At 36.9% G+C, this 21022-nt stretch overlaps 5 protein-coding genes across 5 annotated transcripts; 3 read left to right on the top strand and 2 right to left on the bottom strand.

Annotated features, from left to right (window-relative positions):
• Positions 1 to 930: 930 nt before the first annotated feature.
• On the bottom strand, positions 931 to 8572 carry LOC126761258 (mediator of RNA polymerase II transcription subunit 14). The gene is made up of 16 exons (XM_050477263.1): positions 8500 to 8572; positions 8012 to 8351; positions 7759 to 7891; positions 7382 to 7681; positions 7188 to 7320; positions 6618 to 7121; positions 6335 to 6542; positions 6016 to 6175; positions 5692 to 5950; positions 5345 to 5610; positions 4955 to 5273; positions 3476 to 3780; positions 3205 to 3396; positions 1902 to 3143; positions 1562 to 1831; positions 931 to 1492 (listed from the first exon to the last, which is right to left on the bottom strand). The coding sequence occupies exons 2-16, from the start codon at positions 8176 to 8178 to the stop codon at positions 1349 to 1351; spliced, it is 4602 nt and encodes a 1533-aa protein (XP_050333220.1). The 5' UTR covers positions 8179 to 8351; positions 8500 to 8572; the 3' UTR covers positions 931 to 1348.
• Positions 8573 to 8951: 379 nt separating this feature from the next.
• On the top strand, positions 8952 to 11684 carry LOC126763735 (phosphatidylserine lipase ABHD16A). The gene is made up of 10 exons (XM_050481481.1): positions 8952 to 9170; positions 9242 to 9295; positions 9420 to 9730; positions 9786 to 9946; positions 10005 to 10160; positions 10249 to 10511; positions 10569 to 10750; positions 10824 to 10966; positions 11063 to 11187; positions 11251 to 11684. Exons 1-10 carry the CDS (start codon positions 9111 to 9113, stop codon positions 11359 to 11361), a joined length of 1566 nt encoding a protein of 521 aa, XP_050337438.1. The 5' UTR covers positions 8952 to 9110; the 3' UTR covers positions 11362 to 11684.
• LOC126763736 (uncharacterized) lies at positions 11638 to 13379 on the top strand. The gene is made up of 5 exons (XM_050481482.1): positions 11638 to 11871; positions 11930 to 12206; positions 12283 to 12388; positions 13020 to 13134; positions 13234 to 13379. Exons 1-5 carry the CDS (start codon positions 11638 to 11640, stop codon positions 13372 to 13374), a joined length of 873 nt encoding a protein of 290 aa, XP_050337439.1. The 3' UTR covers positions 13375 to 13379.
• Positions 12735 to 20041, bottom strand: LOC126761735 (ribosome biogenesis protein BRX1 homolog). The gene is made up of 6 exons (XM_050478109.1): positions 19854 to 20041; positions 19000 to 19795; positions 18778 to 18926; positions 16750 to 16807; positions 14026 to 14199; positions 12735 to 13908 (listed from the first exon to the last, which is right to left on the bottom strand). Exons 1-6 carry the CDS (start codon positions 19965 to 19967, stop codon positions 13427 to 13429), a joined length of 1773 nt encoding a protein of 590 aa, XP_050334066.1. The 5' UTR covers positions 19968 to 20041; the 3' UTR covers positions 12735 to 13426.
• LOC126763734 (choline transporter-like 1) lies at positions 14560 to 18775 on the top strand. Its single transcript, XM_050481480.1, has 9 exons — positions 14560 to 14893; positions 15697 to 16079; positions 16134 to 16282; positions 16341 to 16570; positions 16656 to 16953; positions 17290 to 17569; positions 17639 to 17801; positions 17861 to 18082; positions 18135 to 18775. Exons 1-9 carry the CDS (start codon positions 14780 to 14782, stop codon positions 18357 to 18359), a joined length of 2064 nt encoding a protein of 687 aa, XP_050337437.1. The 5' UTR covers positions 14560 to 14779; the 3' UTR covers positions 18360 to 18775.
• Positions 20042 to 21022: the final 981 nt, after the last annotated feature.

Genomic DNA, 21022 nt, shown 5'->3' with positions numbered 1-21022 from the left:
ACTCGTGGTTCATTCTCTATGTGTCTTAAGGCCTGAGCAGATCTTAAGATAACTCCATTCATTACATGTATTAGACATACCCGAGATGGAGTTTGGATGGACCGTTTTAGCGCTCACGCAGCAGAAGAAATCCTCCGGGCCCGTTGTTACGAAGCAACCCTGCTGCAAGGCGTTGCTCCAGTGATGACAAACTTAAACTAAGACTTGCCGACCTAAACGAGGTCAGATATCCGAAGTAACAGCCCTTGGCCAGATAAAATCCGGGTCAATTTCGGTAACGTAGATCCGGCTGTTGTGGGAATCGTGTTAAGTTTGTCTTGACAAAAAGTCGTCAAGAAATTTGGCATGGCTTATTAGCCAAGGCAACGCTATAATATCCGAAATTGTCCAGATCGGAGCATTAAAACATATTGGTATTTAGCTGCCATTCAAATCAAAATCAAAATAATGATGTCAATAAAAGAGCTTAATTCGACTTATAGCTTCGATGCAGCGGTAACGACCCCATCCTGGTTTCGTCACGGAAACGGTACTACTTGTCTAGTGTAATCAACTCCAAAAAAAACTCTTGCGGGGAAAACTGCTCTGAAACGGCTTGACCGATCGGCCTGAAGTTTTCATACGATCTTTTTATACATATTTTTCAGATAATTATCGAAGTAAAAATATTTTTCGGAATAATTTCGAGGCATAGCCGAAACTATAATTAGCCGTCTCATCAAATTTTTGAAAGGCTCAAAGCGTTTTGTCGATAGTTTAAAAATCTTAGACCAACTTACCTCTTAAGGTATTTGATTATTGTGTATAACACTATTATCTAACCTCAAATTTAACTAAAAAATAACCGAATTGATGGATATTTGTCTAGTGAAATATTTAAATAATTTAAAACTTAGTTTTTTTGTGTATTTCTTTAATAATACAATATGATTTTTATTTAGCACTTTATTTTGGTGTATGAAGAGAAAAACTGCAGTTATTTGCGGTAATTATAATCTATTCAGCATTCTTAATAAATAGTATTTTTCGTCAAATCATTAATATAACTAATTTCCAAACATTTATATATATATATAAGTATATGTATCTTAATCTTTGCAACTGCTATGTATAAATTTTGTCATTGTTCGACGATTTCCAACACAGTCATCCCTCAAAATATGTCCAAAATATAAAAGAAAAACAACAAATGTTCTGAAGTTAGTCGGAGTTGAAGGCCGGTTAATTTGTGTCCCATCAGTTTGTGTAGCAAATAATGCGCGTTGCGTGTGCGCTTTGCTTTTTAGTCGCCGCCAGCACTGCCAGCACAGTTGTTATTCTTGTTTACCGTGCGGCGTTTGCGCCTTCATCACTGCGGACCTTGATTTTGCGCCATTTGCGGGTAACCAGGACCGACTGGCGATGGGCCCATCTGACCCATTTGCTGCATCGGCGAGTGCATCATCGGATTTGGACTGGAACCCACCACTTGGCCGACCGGTGGTCCAATATTCTAGCGCAGAAAGATACAAAGAAATTAGTATAAGTTTGAATATTTCGCAATTTGCAGCTAGATACTCACCTGATTTGGCGGCGGCACATCGTTTGGCAGCTGCAGATTGGTTAGCAAATCCAAAACTGCTGGAAAGAGCGAGCACTGACCATGTTGAACGCTGAATTCGGTGAAGCGGCGCAACAATGCGCTGGCGGCATTCATGGCCGGTGACTGCACCTGTTCTCGCCGCTCTACCAACTGTGTAATATTCGAAGTTAGATCGTAAACCATTGGCAGCAGCAACGTGGGGCTATCCTTCCACTCTTTGCCCTTGTATGGTATGCGTGTGATTTGCAACTGGAAGCCAAACAAATCAACAATCATGCAATTACGAAATGAATTTAAAGCAAAAAACAACAATACTTACGAAAAAGAGAATCTTTAACTTGCAGATATAGATGCCCGGCGTACCTATTGGTATGATCGCCGCCGACGGTGGCACGCGCATGCAGAATTGCAAGGCCCACTTCAGTTGATCGCCCATTACCTCCGGCTTGAGGTCGAGGCGCATTATTTGCACAAAGTCCTTGAGCACTTGGCCCGGACAGCTCAGCACGCGACAGAAGGCAGTCATAGCGTTCGGCCGATATGGTGGCGCCACCACGCGCAAATCGAAGAACTGCTCCAGCACTAACAAATCATCGGCGCTCAGCTGGAATGGTTGCTTGCCGTCCGGTGTGGGTGGTGTCGGCAAATGCTGTGCCTTCAAATGCAACGACTCCATATGCATTTGGTTTAGCATCACCTGGAATTGCAGGCCGTCCACCTTGAAGAGCACCATGCCGGGCTCATTGGAATTGAGTGGCGTAATCGATTCGTCACCTTGAATGTGCCGTTGCAGCATGCGACGCATGAATACACAACCCAAAAAGCGTTCCAATGGACTAATTTCCGAACCAGTGATATCTTTGTTGGGATGCGGACTGGGCCGACATAGCGTCTCCAATGCTTCATGCGTGAGTACCGTGGGCACCGCGCCGGCCCACGAACGATTCGAGGGCACACGTGACATAGCCGAAGAGGTGCCTGTGTTGCCGCCAGAGCTGCCACTTGGTTTATGCTCCGGACTTTGACCCGGACGTGGTGATGGCCGCGGCATGCTTGGCGAACCGGGCCAATTTGTGTTTGCCGGCGACATGGCGGTAAACGGTGAGTCCTGATGGCCCTGCATATACAACGTATTCGGACCGGGGCTATGGGCCATATGTGGGCTTGGTTGGGGATTTAGTGGTGATGATGGCATAAGACCGCCGGGTGAAGGATGTGGCATGTGGTGTGCGGGTGGTGAGGTTAAATTGAAATTCGGATGATTTGGATTGTTACCACCGCCAGCGTTGGCGGATGGATGTGGACTCGCTGGCGTGTGTGGATTTGAGCTGGATGGTGGAGTATGTGGTGCGGGAAAACGCAAACCGCTGTCACGTGGTGACTGTGGACCACGCATGCCACCACTTGTAAAAGGTGATGAACCACCGGCGCCAGCGCCAGACACACTGCCAGGACCGCAGTAGTTGTCCTCCATACCTAAAGGTGAGGGTGGATTGTCATCCTCACTTTGTGAACGACCACGATAAACGGCATTTTCATCGACATGTTTCAAGAGGAAACCCTACAAATTTAAATATGCATTTTTAGAAATGTTTCACGTAATAAACCGTTAATGGACTCACTTTCAACCCTTGTATTGGTGTGAACTCATCTATTAAATTACGATCGAAGCGCGAGTATGCGCCATCGCGAATCGATACTAAGCGGCCATTGCGCATGCGTATCTCCAGGCAGTAAATAGCTTGATATGTCAAACGTATGAGACACGGCGACTGCGGTAGTATGCAAAACGACAGGATGGGTACTTGCGGCCGCTGTGTATATGAAATGAAATATATATATTATATATACGTATATGTATATACGTATAAGTAATCGTAAAAAAATACATACCGGTATGCCCAGGAGTGGTATGATGGGCAGCTTGGAAATCGAACTCAGCGGAGTGTATGTTTCATGCAGTATTTGCACGATTTGCGTAAGATTATGCTGACGATTCAAGTGCGAGGCTAACTGGTCGCGCATCATAGAATGTGCGTTCACCGCTGATATGCCGCCAACGTATATCAAACGGAAACCATTCGTTTGTGCGCACCAAGAAATGTTGCAAGTAACTTCCTTCTTAGGTCCGTAGCCCAGCAGAACATTCATGTAATTGTACGACTTTACGCTAACCATATCGGCGAGATTCAGACGTTCTAGAAGGAAAAGTAAATAATTAATTTGATAAAAATTCACGAATGGAATTCTTGTAACATAAGAGGTATGAACAGATATTTATGTTGATTTCGGTCTAACAGTTTGTATGGCAGTTATGTTGTTGTTGTTTTTATAGCAGCAGAATTATGCCGAGTTGACTGTCCTTGGCCGGATAAAAATCTGGGTCCGTCTCGGTTAAGTTGACCAGACTGTCGTGGGAACAGTAGCTATATGCTATAGTGGTCCGATCTGAACAATTTGTTCGGAGATCCCAGCCGGAACTGGATATATATTTGATATGTCGGGGTCTATTCTGGATAGGTAGGAGTTTAACCTGCTACAATATCCAGATCGAAGCTGCGGATCACTCGCGTTTCTCGCGGCAACTCGAGCTCTTCGTCTGCGATGGGTGGTGATCGGACCCCGAGTACACCATTCACTGGAAGGGAGTCGGTGAAGGTGTTGATGGCTCCACTGTGAATGGCGGTCAGTGCTTGTTGGAAGTTTGGTCGGCATATTGTCTGATATCGATTTCTGCGAGAACATCCCAGCCGGAACTGTTTGGAGAGGAGTTCATTATGCTCCTTAACTGGGAGCATACGGGCCTCACTATGTACATAGGTGTTCGAGAGGAGATATCAAGAGGCATCCGGTTGTAGTCCGGAGTGCGCTGCTAGTTTGCGTTTCACCGTACCCAGGCGACCATATTGGTGCGGCGTAGTTTAGGACAGGCCGGACGATTGCCATGTATGTTACCAAAAACGTTTCTTTGTCTTTTCCTCATGGCACTGTACTTTGGCAATAATCGCGGTCATGTGAAGAGTGAAGGAGCATAGGCTGTCGAGTGTCACATCTAAAATCTTAGGGTTATTAACAGTCGAAATATCGACTGCAATATAAAGGTCAAGTGTGTACTCCTTCGTTTAGTTTGTTTATGGTCGCTGTGGATTTAGTTGGGAAAAATGTTAGGTTTCGTGCAGCGAACAAGCGCAAAAGGGCAGGCAGATAGCCGTTTACATTTCATCGGTCAATTTGTGACAGGTATGTATATCCCATGGTGGTCCGATATACGCGATTCCGACGAATGAGCAGCTTTTAGGGATCAGTATCTCAGATACTAAAAGACTACTACACATACATATATACAAATGAAAAGACAGTATAATTACTTACTATTTTTCACATGCTCGGCGAAACTAAAAACCAATGTGTAAAGGTAGACAATCTTCGACCAGTCGCGCAATAAATCATCAACGGTCTTCACGAAATCATGATTTGCCTGTTCGTACGTCAAATAAACTGTGCGACGATTGCCTTGCTCTTTTTGATGGGTGCTCTGTAGGGGTGTGCTGTAAAATACGAACTCGACACCCCAATTGCGCATTTGGTTGGATTTGTTCATTTGCGAACGTATGGATATCGAGAGCAAGCGCTTCAATAGATCGTTGATGATCGGTTTCTCGAGAACTGGCAATGACGAACTGGTGGGATTCTGTAGAAAAAAAAAATATATATAGTAACTAAGTACACATACCGAGTATAAAATGATGTGCTCAAAAATACCTTTTGATCTTGTGGCTGCTGACCCGGCATGGGGAGCGCAAGTATCTTCAGCACCAGTGACGCTGCATTCGCCTCTACTTGCAGGCCGCTATGTGGTATTTCGCGACGTGATAACTCCTGCGCTAAATTCAAAAACGGTATCTTTTCATCGCACATGGCAATGACATGCGCCAATTCGGGTATAAAGTAAGCTGGATAAATGGTTTTTTGTTGCTTGGCTGGCGGGCCGATTTCGCTGTTTGCCTTGCGCTTATGTGGTGGCAATTCTATGCGTGGACGATGGAAATGGACAAAGCCAATGAATATAAAATAAATATATGGACTTAAAAGCGGAAATTAATAACTACCATCGACATCGGTTCCAGGTCCGTGTGTGGCCACGAAGGTGTCAAATTCTATTAGACGCAATAATTTTGTATAAACCTTAGGCACCTCTGCGCTAACAGTGGGTGGATGTGGCGGTGGATTGGAACTGGAAACCAAACGTGTATTTTGTGCTTCCTCAGTTGTCACGTCGGTCTCAGTGGTCTGATATGCGACAAAGCCTAAATGAAAAGTGTATTCCATTTCGTTCGGCGTGTTGGATTTCTCCTTTAATTCCACGACCTAAAAATAAACAAAAATATAGTGTAATTTGGTTGCTGTTTCGGTATGAATATACAGTCACTTGCAATTATAACATTAGGATGCCGATGCAGTTTAACATAAATTTTATGTCGGCCTGGTTGCATGAGCGGATTATCGGGCAGCGAAAGAAAAGGTAATGTTTCTGTGGTAGCTGCCGGTAAATGTTGCAAGGTTTTTTCGCAACGACGATGAGTTATCCAAAATCTGCAAAAAAGAATAGCAGTGATGAAGTTTACATTATTACATGTGTACTATATACTTATGTATATATATAAATATGAATAAAGTGAATCATATGTATATATACATATGTATATGAATGAAATCATTTCGACGAAAACGTGTTTGAATTGAAATTTTTACCTCAACTCAGACATGATTTGCTGTAATTTACTTCTATCGCCATTCAAGCAAGCTTGCATTTCCGGCATGATGGGGCAGTCTAAATGCTTTGGCACGTGACATCTTAGCATGCCGGTGTGTGTGTCAATAGTTATATGTACTTGTTCAGCACGCAAACACGGCGTCAGCACTGGCACGGTCAATATAGCGGGCGTTCCTTGTAAATTGACTACCAAAATACGAAATTATTATAAATATATTTTTATTTTATAAAGATTTCACAATTTTATGCAATTACACTCACAGTCGACATCTTTCAAAAATGACTGGAACTCCAATTTTAGATCATTGAGTCGTGAAACGGAACGTATATACACTGTATACACAATTAAACGCTCCATGGAAAGGTGATCGGAACGTACTGCACGATCCGCTACCTCAGCCGACTCCTTTGCGCCCAATGAGGGTACGTGTACAACAGCAAGTGGTCGTCCGATTTCATTAGGATCCGATTGTACGGTTAAACGATAGCCCAACTCAGATTTCGAATCTTTACTGGTAAGTTCTCGCCAATAGGACACTGTTATTTTTACGCCAGGTACGTACTCCTCTACATTAATATTGTCATCTAAACGTTCGTAACTCAGCCGCAGTGTTTGTGTGTAAAGTACTTCTAATTGCAGCGATTGACAAAAATAGTGCAGACAATTGTAAACCTCGCTAAGTGCATTTGGATTTTCTACCAAGCGTGCTTGAATAAGTTGATGAATATAATTTACTTGTAACTGGTGCACCAAAGCTTTGCCATCTAAGAAATAATTAAATTAAACAATTTGTATATGAATGATAAAAAATTATGAAAAATTCGTTATACCGCCAGTTTCTTTGTCCTCAACAAGTATGTCGATATCCAAAAGTCGCCATGGTACATTGTTGCCATCCCCCATGACAGTTAGAGAAACATTAAATTCGTGCTTTACTTCAAAGGTCACACGTCCATTTTTGATCTAATACAAATAATTTTTGCACATATAAAAAAATTGCTTTCGGTTTTTTATTGGTATTTACCTTAAATTCTCTCATTTGCGGTAACAACTTGCCGGTAACTAGCCGATGTTGTATTACTTGATTTAATCTTAAAAGCGTTTGTTTCTTTTCAGCTGGAGTTATGGGATCTGGTGGCACAATGCGTTCTCGTATGCATGTAGGAAGGCGGTTATATGTACCTGTTGTAAGTACCTCAACAGCTGCAGGAATATGAAAATTTGGCAGACGAGCACGTATTAGTGTCTCACGAGACATGCGGGCCAACATATCAGCAGTTTCAATAAAAAGCATATTTTGTTTGTCCAGGAAGCTCATGATATTCTGTCAATATGAAAAAAGATTCAATATACACATATATAAATATAGAATTTGAATAAAAACGAATTATTTATACTTACCGCCGATTTATCTACTTTAGAAACTGAATTCGCCCATTTGACCAAAGAAATAAGACGTATAAATAGCTGCCGCGTTCGTGCGGAAAAATTGTAAATTTCGATTTTTCGCTCCATGTCCGTTTTTCGCGGAAGCCTACAAACCACAAATGTTTATATATTTAAATATCATATATATATAAGATATAAAATATATATAAGATATAAATAGGAAGACGAAAATAAGTAAATATAACTCATAATAAAATTTACTTACAGTTCAGCAAGTACAGTGAGATCATGATAAGTTCTTTGTATAATAAAATCAATTAGTACTGCAAGTGAAATTGTGTTCATACGTGGACCGCCCTCCTGACCGGAGGGTAGATAACCAGCCATCGGACCTTGAAATTTTCCCTCCAAGGGCTGGGGCGCCGGTGCCATATTGTAGTTGAAACAATGTGCACAATTTTAGAATTGGCACTTTTCTTTATTACACTATTCACTTAAGAAATATTTGTATTTGTGAACTGAAATAAATTATAGTATATATGTTATGTAGTATGCATCATTAACTTTCCAAATGAATGATTTGGTTTCCTTTTGTCGGTACTTTACTAAAAAATATATATAAACATTCAATGCACTCAATATTCAAGAGAAATTCAATAAAGCTTTATTGTTATTTTTTTAGTTTATGTTTAACTGTTGTGATTAATTATGTGCATTTTATTATAATCACTTCCTAACTAATCATTTTTTTACAATATAATCACAGAAAATAATTGAAAATATTTTCACAAGACGCGACGAAAAATTAATACGAGGCACGCTGAAATGTCATTTTGCTACCTGTCAAAAAATGCACTTATTGTTGCCGGACTTTTAATTATAATATACGTATGAGTTAGATCGTGTTCACAAACGCCAACTTTTATGGCAGCAACTCCTACGTTTGCGACCTGGAGCCTGAAACTCTAGAACACCTCTGCAGATGCAGGATAAAAGCTAATGGATACATGTTTCCAAATAAGATCACATCGCCTCAATAACACCAAGAAATATATTGGAGTTTATAAATATGGTAGATATGGCTAAGTTAGTTCTTCGAATATAAGCATACACTCAAAAGGCCCTTTATAGATTCAACTTTACCCGCAAAATTTGGTTAAACTACAATAAACTTTATTGGCAACACTGATTTTACCAGCTGGATTTGTTATAAAATTTTTGGTTTGTCATTTGCGACACAAATTAGGAAATACTATCTTTCTAATTTTGTTGTTTTGAGTTCATTGTAGTCATTTTGATTGACTAATTGTGCATAATTAAATCGCAGTGTTTAAAAGTGAACTCTGACCTTACATAGTTCAGCAATGGGTTTTTTTAGTTACGTGTTTGGACCCAAATTATATCAGGAGTATGGCTTGGATAAGGTAAATATATTTATACATGCAGAAATCTATCTATAGTTTTCTAAAACACGTAAACATAATCTGATTTTTAGAAACTTTATGAGCCTGGTGGCTTGGAGCGCTTTGGTGATCAAATAATATCTACGGTAAGTTTTCTCAGGGATGTATTAATGTAATGTGTCTTGAGACACACATATTTTACACAATTTAACTAGTGGCTATATATGTATGATGTTTACATTTATATATTAATGATTTTTTCAATTGCAGCTGTCTTTAATGTGGAATATTAGTTATTACACTTCACCGTTTATAGTGACTTTCTTGTATAAAAGAGGCTATTTGGTCGCAGATTCAATTTCGTCTTTCGCCAAATTCACTACCAGTATTGGTATTATTGTTGTTATAACGTTGTGTATCCGTGGTTTCGGCCGTACACAGTCCAAATCATATGTAAAAATGATTAGGGCAATTGAAATGTCCAAGCTATCTTCCGATGAAGAAACAAAGCGTGCTCTTCGAAAGTTTGATTTTGATTTCAGTTCATGGCAGGTAGACTTCGATGCACGAAGTGTGCAAGGGTGAGAGAACCGTGATTGAAATTTAGAAACAAAATAATTCTAACATTCATTTCAGAGATGACAAGAAAAGACAATTGATATCTGCCAGTAGCCGCGACAGCCGTCAATTGAGATTTGCTAATTTACCTTGCAAACTTGCAGCTTATTTTGCCATTCACACTTTTGGAATTAGAATGATTTATCCTGGATACATAAAAATATTACAAAATTATTTAAGTAAGTATTATTTTACAAAAAAGTACGATTGATAAACATTTATTTTCTCTATTTGCAGATAGTTTTTTGATAGAAGGACGAGCAAAATTGGTTGAGGAGCACAATGCTGTGAGATACAAAGTAAAAACCGTTGATTACAATGAGATCGATAGTATTTTTGTAGACAACCGTCAAAACAGCCTAAATGGCAAAACCCTTGTAATTTGTTCCGAAGGTTTGTTTTTTACCTTTTTAAATTTTGTATAAAAGTTTAAAGCTCATTGCTAATAATACTCTTGATTCGTTTACTTGAAATATTAAAGGAAATGCCGCTTACTATGAAATCGGTATAATGAGTACACCACTCTCGCTAAAATATTCTGTATTGGGATGGAATCATCCCGGTTTTGCCGGTAGCACTGGTGCACCGTATCCCGAACAAGACAAAAACGGCATTGATGCTGTTGTGCAATTAGCAATTCATCGTCTTGGCTTCGCTGTTGAGGACATCATTTTGTATGGTTGGAGTATCGGTGGTGTGAGCACGTTGTGGGCATCAAATCTATATCCCGACGTGAAAGGAGTGGTACGCATTATGTAATAATATAGTCATTTGGTGAAATTCATGTCTTTATATATGTAGATTTTGGACGCAACTTTCGATGATATATTGTATCTGGCTCAATCGCGAATGCCTGAGAGCTTATCGGGTATTGTCAGACTTGCTATACGAGAATATTGCAATTTAAATAATGTGGAATCTATACAAAATTATAACGGACCAATATCTCTAATACGTCGCACTGAGGACGAAATTATTTCAGAGTGAGTTGATTTTTGCTGATACCATTCAGTTGCAGTTTACTATAATATATTAATTACTTTTTTAATTATATAGGGATAATCGAATTGAAACAAATCGTGGCAACTACTTAGTTCTAACTCTTCTAAAGTATCGTTATCCGTTCATATTTAAAACGAGTCAGTTAACACGGATGAAGAAACTCCTATCACGCCCTGTGGATCCGAAGAACTTTTCAAGTAATGTATTCTACTAATATATTGTATTTATGCATACTGTTTTTGTTCTCGAAAGGAATTCTTATATCAATAATATGCAATCATTGCAAATTTTAGTAAACAATGACGATCTCTGCATGTCACGTCTCATAACGTATGCTTCCGATCAAGGTAAATCATTTCCAATGCCAATTGGTGAGGATTACACAGAGGAAACACGCGACGAAATGGCCGATTTCTTAGTGAGTATTTCAAAATATTATTATTTTCTAAATAGTATTAATTCTTGCAATTTTTTGTTGCAGCTGAGGAAGCATTTCCGTGACTACAAATCTACACATTGCACCCCATTACCCAAAGATTACTTCGACATTCCTTGGGACATTCCCATTGAAAACGGTTTTGTTTTTACTTAATTTACTTTAAGAATATTGCCATGACAGACGATGAGCAAAATCATTAATTGTACACAAAGCCGAAAAGTACTAAATATCATTACAATTGCTAGTCGGTAGACATGTTTTGGTTTTGTATACGATAAGTATGAAGGCATTTAGTTTTTACTTTATCAATATTATTTCTAATAAACATGTTTTATTTTTTGGAGCGCTGTCATAAATTTTAATGAAAATGACAGTGTATACATATATACATATATAAAATAAATAATGTAAAAAATGAAACCGAATTAAATGACAAAAACAAAAAAATTAAAAACGTTAAAATTTGTTTCAAAACAGTTAAAGCGATATTCTATTTTCATCCGTTTTCTTTCTTTTGTAATCTGCTTTCTTACCAAACTCAATATGAATACTAGAAACATATACAAGTGGTTAGTTTTGTTATCGGCAGTTTCATTAGCCAGCTGCTTTTGGAGTAATCGTGTTATAGAAGAATTTATAAATAGTTTTTCAAACGTTGCAGAGGTATTTACACCTACAGCAAGCCCTTACTGTGTGACTTATATTTTTGCTCAACATCCAGGACGATGAATGTGATCAACCCGATTCGTGTGATGAGATGCAAGTAATGCTGCATCTGGCTTGCATTCGTGTGACAAGTCCTGAACGAATATTACTCTTATTGACCTGGGACTCATTGTCTAAGTCTTGCGCTAAAACATCTAATGTGGTGCAACACATTAACGAAACTCTAACAGATTGTGTACCACTGCCAACAACGAATTTGTATATGCGTTTATATCGGGCTTTAATATTCTTCTATGGACAAATGTGTGGCCCAGCTGAAACCAAGTCGAAACGTTGGTAAACCAACATGGTCTCCATCTATGAAATTACATTAAATAAATCTACACAATTATTCTATTTGATATGCAGATTTAGAAAAGTATCACAGCTGCGTATCGGAACTTCGCGACGATCTAATTGACTGCGAGGGCCCTCCTGATTGGTTTGAGAAACGCAGTAAAACGTATGTTTGCAGGTGATGATGCAATCTTAGTGCAATTATCAGTAGAAATAGAAAGAATACACACACATAGGTACACTGTAATGCACTGGAAGACTCTAGGATAGTTAAAGGTTAATTCTAAATCAAGAAATATACTGCAATATAAACTAGCAAAGATAAATAGTTGATTTATTGCATAAGTTATATTTTGGTAGGTGACACTTTTTAATTAAATTATATACTTGGTTGCTTTGTATAAAGATTAGTTTCTTCTTTTGTAATTGTTTTTATTATTTTACAAAAATGTGGACTATGAAAAGTCACGTTGTCATATACATATAAAACATAAGAAAATTTTTGGTGCAAAAACTTTTAGAAGTAATTGGGTTTTTTGTTTTTAATATTTATTTTTTCTTAAATTCTATATTTGCAATATATTTAAAATAATGTTTTACAATCTTTTATTCTCTACGTTAAGATTTATATGCAAGTGTTAAATGTACTCTTCAACTAGTCGAAACGTTCTTTCTGCATATGTTGGCCCGAATTTTTTGCAAACCTTTTACTCTTTCTGAATAACTTTGAGAATTAAAATTATAATTGAAAATTTTTTAGACGAAATCCTAAAACAATAATTTTAGTCCGAAATATTAACTTTTTGTAGGCAATTCACCGAAATTATTAATTGTAATTATGTCAGAGCGGCAATGCTATGCGGTCTGAAGCCAGCGCGATTGCTCCGAAGTTTTGCGGCCGAAGTTATAAACAAAGCGCTTTTGGTAAGTTATGGTAGTTTTGTTTTAAGTGCTTATAAAATAGTTTTATAAATATTAATATATGTTTTCTATTTCATTTATATCTTTGAATTACTATCATAGTCCAAGTGCCCGGTGTCATCTACGTTGCCACACGTGAATAATCCGATGTCAGATGGTGGCAGTAGAAGCTTCCCACACGTTTCTCTTGCTCAAGTTCATATATTTTTACTAGCTTTTATGTTACAATGTTTAATGCAATAACAAATATTATTACAGAAACAAAACCAAAAATTTACGAATTTCTTGTTTTCTTCTAAGAATTCTTTTTGGATCCACCAAAGCCAGAAAATCCCATAATAGCTGCCATATCATCAGATAAACCGCCACCCAATAGATCGGTATCGTTGGCTTTCCTTTTACGCTCTTTCCGTTTTTCTTTTCGATGCTCCTTGTAACGTTCTTCCTCCTCTTTAGCTTCACGTAGGCGCCGTTCCAACTCATAATCTTTTTGTTTTTCTTCCATCTTTTTTTTATTCGCTTGAAATCGTTCTTTTACTTGATCGACGGTACTGCGCTCCACTTTCATGGACATGCCCAAATTTCGTTGATGTTTTTTTCCATTGATGTGATCAAGAAAATTGATTGAGTCTTTAACGACACAATCGCATACATTACAATAGTAGCCACCAGATTGTGAGGTAGGAGTGTTCTTGTTTATAACAACGCTTTTTCCGAGTTTACTGTCAAGATCGACTTTGTAGTCCCGCCGCTTTAGGTTCTCGCGTTGTATAGGTTCTATAAGTTAAAAATATTTTTACTCTCAACTTCTATGAAGTAATGCAATTATTTAGTGTGAATTTGCGAGTTTAAATATCTACATGTAATTATGATTATATATATAAAAAATATAACCTTCATCCTTCGGATTTGCCTTAGCCGCCTGGTTTTGTAATCTTTCCTGTGCCAGTCGTTGGTATTCTGTCTTATCCCATTTTCGACGATGATCATCTGGTCGCATAGACATTATAAACAATTTATTTAAAAACCTTCTTTTATTTACAAATATAATTCCACAAATTATCACAACTCAAGCCAATTGTAAACAAGACTCAACAATTTTCTTTCTAATCATATTTACAATCCACAAAGCAGTGTTATCGTGGGTACTTTTCTGCTCCTTTTACATAGATATGTTTACTACTAAAACAACTTCTTCATCTCGTTTTTTAATTAATATAATCATATTTTAAAAATTAAGTCATTATAAATTAGTCTAAATGAAAATAATTTTTGAAATGGCACAACATAACACTTAATGTTGAAATTAAGTTTGCCTTCGAGTAAGATGGTAGCAGACTAATATTTATTATTTTGGGTCAAGTAAATGCAACCATGTTTAAGGTGTTTAATAATACGTTAGTAGCGCGTTAAATAGACTCGAAGAAATTGTTTAATGTTAGGGAAGAGCCCAAAAACACAGTAGTAAGGAGAGCTGCATAACAAACAAGCATTAATTACATATAAATAAGTGTTTATCTCATTTTTTTAATTCAATATTGGATATGTTTTCATTAGCTCAGAGTTTCTGGTGAATTATCGTTAAAAATTGCGCTAAATAGAACGCAATATAACATTATTACGGATACATTGGAAGTAAACTATTAAAATGGGCTGTGCCGAAAGTAAGGATGGAGATGAACCCCAAATGAATCGTCCTAAATACCGGACATGTACAGATACGTTCTGGCTTGCTATATTTATACTATTTTGGCTATTTCTGGTAAGTAATTGAATTAAACGTATCTCCTATTATTTTCGACACACCGGTCATAAAAGGGAAAGTGTTGAGAGACAGTTCAGTTTTATTCAATTGAATTTTAATGTACATACTTACAAACAGACATTAGTATATCTATGAGCGAAGATGATGGCGTCACTGTTTTAGACTTTTTTTTTTATTTTTTTACTGCATTATTAAAGCAAATAACAAAAATTCTAATGACTAGTTAGATATGTATGTATGTTCCGTAAATAAGATATCCACATACTCCAATTTATATGGAATGCAATGCACAAAGTATGTATGTATGTAACTATGAGTAAATTTTTGATCATAATTGTTAAGTGACGGCACCACCCACACTCGGGATTAAAAGGCGGTTTACTTTCTTATATGCTTACATGCATATGTATGTACATACATATGTAGGCACTTATGTTACCGTGGTTTCAAATTTTGTGAGCTTGAATGTTTGCACGCCTGCACTTATACCTTTAGTTTGTGATATCAAGATAACGTATTTGTATATAAATATGTATAAATATTTGTGCTATATACATATGTATGTATGTATATGCGCATATCGTAGGATCACGAGAATACGAAAAACTACTTGTGTGCTTTAAATCGTTATTATGAAAAATTGCAATACACGCAATGACACGTATGATTAACCAATTATTGCTTAATGCGTACATATGTACCTATGTATGTACATACTACATACGTGCTTACAACAATGTTAGCATAAATATATTATATTGGTGCTAATTGAATACAACTTTTTATTAATACATTTTCAGATTGTTATAGCGATATTTTCCTTCGTTTATGGCAATCCACTGCGAGTGATTAACGGTTATGACTCATTCGGAAATACTTGTGGAGTAAAACGCAATGAAAAATTCACGAATTTCCCACTTTCCGGCATGAACACAATAGATAAACCGCAACTGTTTTATTTTGATTTTAAAAATCCGCGTCAATCTATTAAAATCTGTGTAAAAGAATGCCCTTCAAGAAATATCACGGACGTACAGGAACTGTACAGATACTACATGGATACAAATACAAAGCTCTGCCGCTATGACTTCAATATGGATACAATTCTCAATACAAATACTAAAAATATTGATGAATATTTCAATTATTTAGGCCCTTGCCCAAAACTTCCAATCTATGAGGAGTAAGTAAAATGTGAATTGATTGAGCTTGAACAATTGACATGTTGATTTTTTAGATCGCCAGTTTTACATCGTTGTATGCCGAAAGGTAACAACGCTAAGGAATTATACAATTTGCTTAACTCATGGGATATCGCTCAACAATTTTTGGCAGATATATATTCCACCTGGCACATTGTTGCCATAATATGCGGCATTTCCTTATGTATGTATTGAAACCAATTTTTAAAATGAAAATCGAATTATCCAAAATATTATTATAGTAATCTCAATTGCATTGGTTACACTCATGCACTGGATGTCGCGTATTATTTCATGGCTTATCTGTGTTTTGGTTATTGTGGCCAGTTTGGCTTTGACGGCTGCGCTGTGGTATGCCTATTATAGCATACGCAATAAGTCACGCGTAAACGCTCAATTTTCAATGTTGGAAGAATTCATTAGGAATGAAGAAGCCGTTTACATACTCGCTATATTAGCCACCATCGCTTTGGTAAGTGAAATGCGTATACTGTGTAGTTAATAATTTAAAACTCATTTCATAATACATTCCTTTTTATACATAATTGTTTTTTCAGATAGTTCTTGTTGTTATTATTTACTTCCTTAAAAATAAGCTTTCTGGTTTATCGGCGCTCTTTGAAGAGGCTGGCGTGTGTATGATGAACTTACCGGGCTTATTAATTGCGCCGTTATTGGCGTTTGCAGCGTTAGCTTTGTTTTTAGCATTCTGGGTAGTGGTCGTGGTTTGCATTGCAACTGCCAGCGCACCTGGACAGAGCCCAATCGCGCCATTCGACAACACCGCAGCCCATCAACAACCGTTTCCCACCGATATTACTCCACCGAAGAACACCACAGATGCCAGTTTTAAGAGTAAGTTTTCTATATACAAATGCGTTGACAAAATGTATTTCGTTGTGTTAACAAACTAAAGTAATGTTGTGAAAATATGTATTAGCTCATTTTAAATTAGTTGTCATGTTTAATTGAACCGTAGCTATGTATGTTTTGTGTTTCCGTTCTAATGTGGTTGATATTTTCCCTTATTTAAAACGTGCATTCCCTTGTCAATTGTGCTAAAAATGTAAGTTGTCCGGTTTTTATAGAATTGATATTATTAAGTTTATTCCCATTTGAAAAAAAATGTATTGCTTGTCAAAATTACTACTAAACGTTTTCTAATATACATATGTGTATTTATCTTTTCAGCAATTTTACGCGTAGAATACACTGACGCAAAGGCAATAAAAAGCATGTTTTGGATTTATGTGATTGGCCTCATTTGGACGACGGAATTCATATTTGCTTGCCAACAATTTTCACTTGCGGCGGCTGTTGCTTTTTGGTATTTCCAAAAGCCTACTTCCACTCCCACCACATACGCCATCGGGAAACTGCTTAAATACCATTTAGGCACCGTGGCCAAGGGTTCGTTTGTAATAACGATTTTCAAAATACCACGACTTATTCTTACATATCTTTATGCCAAGTAAGTATGGATGTGTTATGCTATAAAAGTTATTATAAAATAAAATACCTAACACATTTTTGTATGCAGATTTAAGAAGGCTGAAGATAAAGGTTCCGAATGCGCCTCTTGCTGCCTCAAATGCTGCATTTGTGGATTTTGGCTGCTAGAAAAATTCATACGCTTTTTGAATCACAACGCTTATACAGTTGTTGCTATCGAATCTATAAATTTCTGTCCAGCAGCAGGCATTGTAAGTCTACATTTCGAGTGTTACTTCACAACTTAATTGATGTGAATCGTGTTTTCTAGGCATGGAATGCAATGGCAACCAATGCCCTTCAAGTGGCAACTATCAACAGTATTGGTGACTTCATACTCTTTCTGGGCAAAGTTCTTGTTGCAGCTCTTAGTGGCCTCATTGGCATATTCGTGCTGAAAGATCGTCCCGGACTAAATTTCTATATGGCTCCAGTGATCTTTATAATCATTTTCTCATTTTTCATAGCACACATAATATTGACACTTTTTGAGGTAAGTGAATAATTTTGCCAAATTATGCAATAATTCATTAAATTATTTGCAGATGGTGGTAGACACACTATTTTTATGTGTTTGCGAAGATAAAACAATCAATGGGCGTGGTGGTCGTTGGGCACAAAGTAATTTGGCCAAATTAGTTGGCGAAGAACCGTTACAACCGGGCGAAGAACCACCAATTCAAGTAGTAGAAATGATGCCCATTAATAAGGAGCCATTCAGCATGACAAGAATGCCGCGCACAGACGTTGTTGATGGTATTATGCAGTAGAAAATAGGTAGTATGAATGCAATCACCATTCATTGCGTCGGAAAGTAGCAATTCGACAGGACTAAATCACGCACAGGCCTTTATTGAATAACTGAGTGAAATTGAGTGAAAACATACCTTAATTTTGCAAAATAAACTCAATGAAGCGATTCAGTAAATATCAAAATATATTAATAGTCTAAGATATTTATTTCAGTGTATTCTCTCGAAAAAAAAATTACGATGGATGTAGTGCAAACGCTTTTCATTCACAAAGATCAATTACGATGCACATTTCATAAAGTTAATATTGTACATACATATATTTAAATGATCGTACAAACTACAATATTTTTTAATAATGTTCCATTTATTTACCATATCTAAATAACCTATTATAAAGAACAAAGATCAAATAAATTTTTTATTACAAATCATTTATTTTTTTCTTATTCGAAACTTTTGCTTTCTTTTTCGCGATTAGTTCAACTGCAGCTTTTAGTTGTTTCTCTTTGATTTTTTTCGTCAATGCTGACTTGGAAGGTTTTTCTTTACTTGGATCCACAACCACCTTTTTCTTGGCTTTCTCTGTTAAAAAATAACGTCAATTAGTAAAAAAAAAATGTAAAAGCACGATAAAATCTATATTCATATAACTCACCCGCTAGAAACTTTGCTGTCGTTATAGCATCCTCATTTTCAAATAACTCTTCATACTCTAATCCTTCATATGCCTCCTTTGGCCTATTAACTTCTTGATGAACTTTCTGTTCTACACGGTTCACATATCTCTCCTTTGCGGCTTTCTTTAACATTTGACGTTGACGAGATGGGCTTATATAGTTTGGATTTTCCCAAATAGCATTGCCAGTAAATGAACCTTCAAATATTTTAACGGGATTCATAACAAATCTAGGTCCGATCTCAGCTAAACCACCATCTTCTGAGAGAATTTGAAAATTCCTGAACCATATGCGATGATCCAGATATGTAAAAGTGTAGACATGGTCTATAAAAGGTTGACTTTTTGGATGATGGTTAGGTACACCGAATGTTTGTGTGAACAATTCTTTCAATAACTTCAAATGTGGGACTTCGTCAAACTTAGTATCGAATGATAATAATGGTCTAGATCCGCGCAAACAGTTACCAGTCATTTTCAGTTCTGCCATTGTATGAATATTTTCAACAAGAAATTTAGCGGAAGGTCCTGTAGCGGCATTAGCCACCCACATATATAAATCACGTTTTCGGCGTCCTTCGAATAATATTGTTTTGTTACAGTGCTTCATTTCACACATTTCATTAATTACAGATAGCGTTTTCGAACGTTCCATTTTTGATTCCGGACGATGATGAGGCATTAGACTTTTTATATCTCGCAGCAGATGGCGATCACGATGGTTAATACCTCGAGCAGCAAAAACTAGAACACGCTGCTTATTTACCCATTTTTCCTAAAAATAATATTGTATGTTCAGATAATGATCTACATGGTCTACTCAGTTTCCTTACTCTTTTGGGTACGACGTCCTCAGAAGTTCTCTGTGCTGGAAGTGGAGGATTTTCATCCATAGGCACAATCTCAAGTTGAGGGACTTTTTTCTTATTTTGTATCTTTCGACCCATAATTTAATAAAATAAATAAACTTTGTTGAATATTGTCACACGTGTAGGGAGTTTTGAAAACAAATGATTTGAACAGTGAGCATATAAAATGATCGATAAACTGTTATCGAGCTACAATCCACAAAATATAGAGGGTGTTCATATAGTATACATATGGGAAAGGAAAAATATTTCAAGATATATGTTAGGTATAACTTTGATGTTTTGTAAAAAGCTGTTATACTATGTTCGGACCGACATTGAAAACATTTTGAAAACACATTTGTATGTTGTGGAATCTAAGTCGTTCGGACCGACAATGTGTGTTTTCGATGAGTTTTCACTGACAACTATCAATAGCGGCATTCTCTTGCTCTTGCAAGATTGCACAATGACACAAAATGCTAAAATCCTATACCGAAATATGCAAGGCCAAGAGAGCACCCATTGCAGAATCTAGTGATATATGACGGCACGAAAATAAACATGGGTTTTGGTCTGACATATTTTACAGCCATTACAAATAATTTTCTGGGTGTGTTTGTTGTTGTGCCGTTGCACCAAGAGGAAAATTCTGCAATTTCTCCACGTGCAAGGTTTTGCAAGAGCAAGAGAATCTCCTTAATATGAGAATATCAAGTGACAGCTGTATTTGTATATGGAATGTAAGCAAATATCAAGTGACAATTTAGAGTCGGCAAAATATGTCAGGCACCGATTATAATGAGTGGAATGTAAGTTTTCAAGTAGTTTTCAGCGAAAACTGTGTTTTCGTTTGACAGATTTTACATGGACGAAAACACAAGTTTTCGTGCGAAAACCAGTTTTTCCCACGAAAACATGTTTTCGTTGTCGGTCCAAACATAGTATTAAATTTCATAATGTTATCATAATGTATAATGTTTACTATATTTCATTTTACCATAAAAGACAGATTCACGAATAGACATTGCGTACATAGTATATGTATGTATGTCATGTTGGAGAACATACTACATACTATATAAGCTATATTGAAAATTAGTTTAAAAGAAAAATTAAGAAAAATTTATATAAGGACAAAAAAACTTATTTAA

Source organism: Bactrocera neohumeralis, chromosome 6 (genome assembly GCF_024586455.1).
Source record: "Bactrocera neohumeralis isolate Rockhampton chromosome 6, APGP_CSIRO_Bneo_wtdbg2-racon-allhic-juicebox.fasta_v2, whole genome shotgun sequence".
Classification (NCBI taxonomy): Eukaryota; Metazoa; Arthropoda; class Insecta; order Diptera; family Tephritidae; genus Bactrocera; species Bactrocera neohumeralis.
The sequence above is the reverse complement of the archived record's forward strand: the minus strand, read 5'-3'. Positions and strand labels throughout refer to the sequence as shown.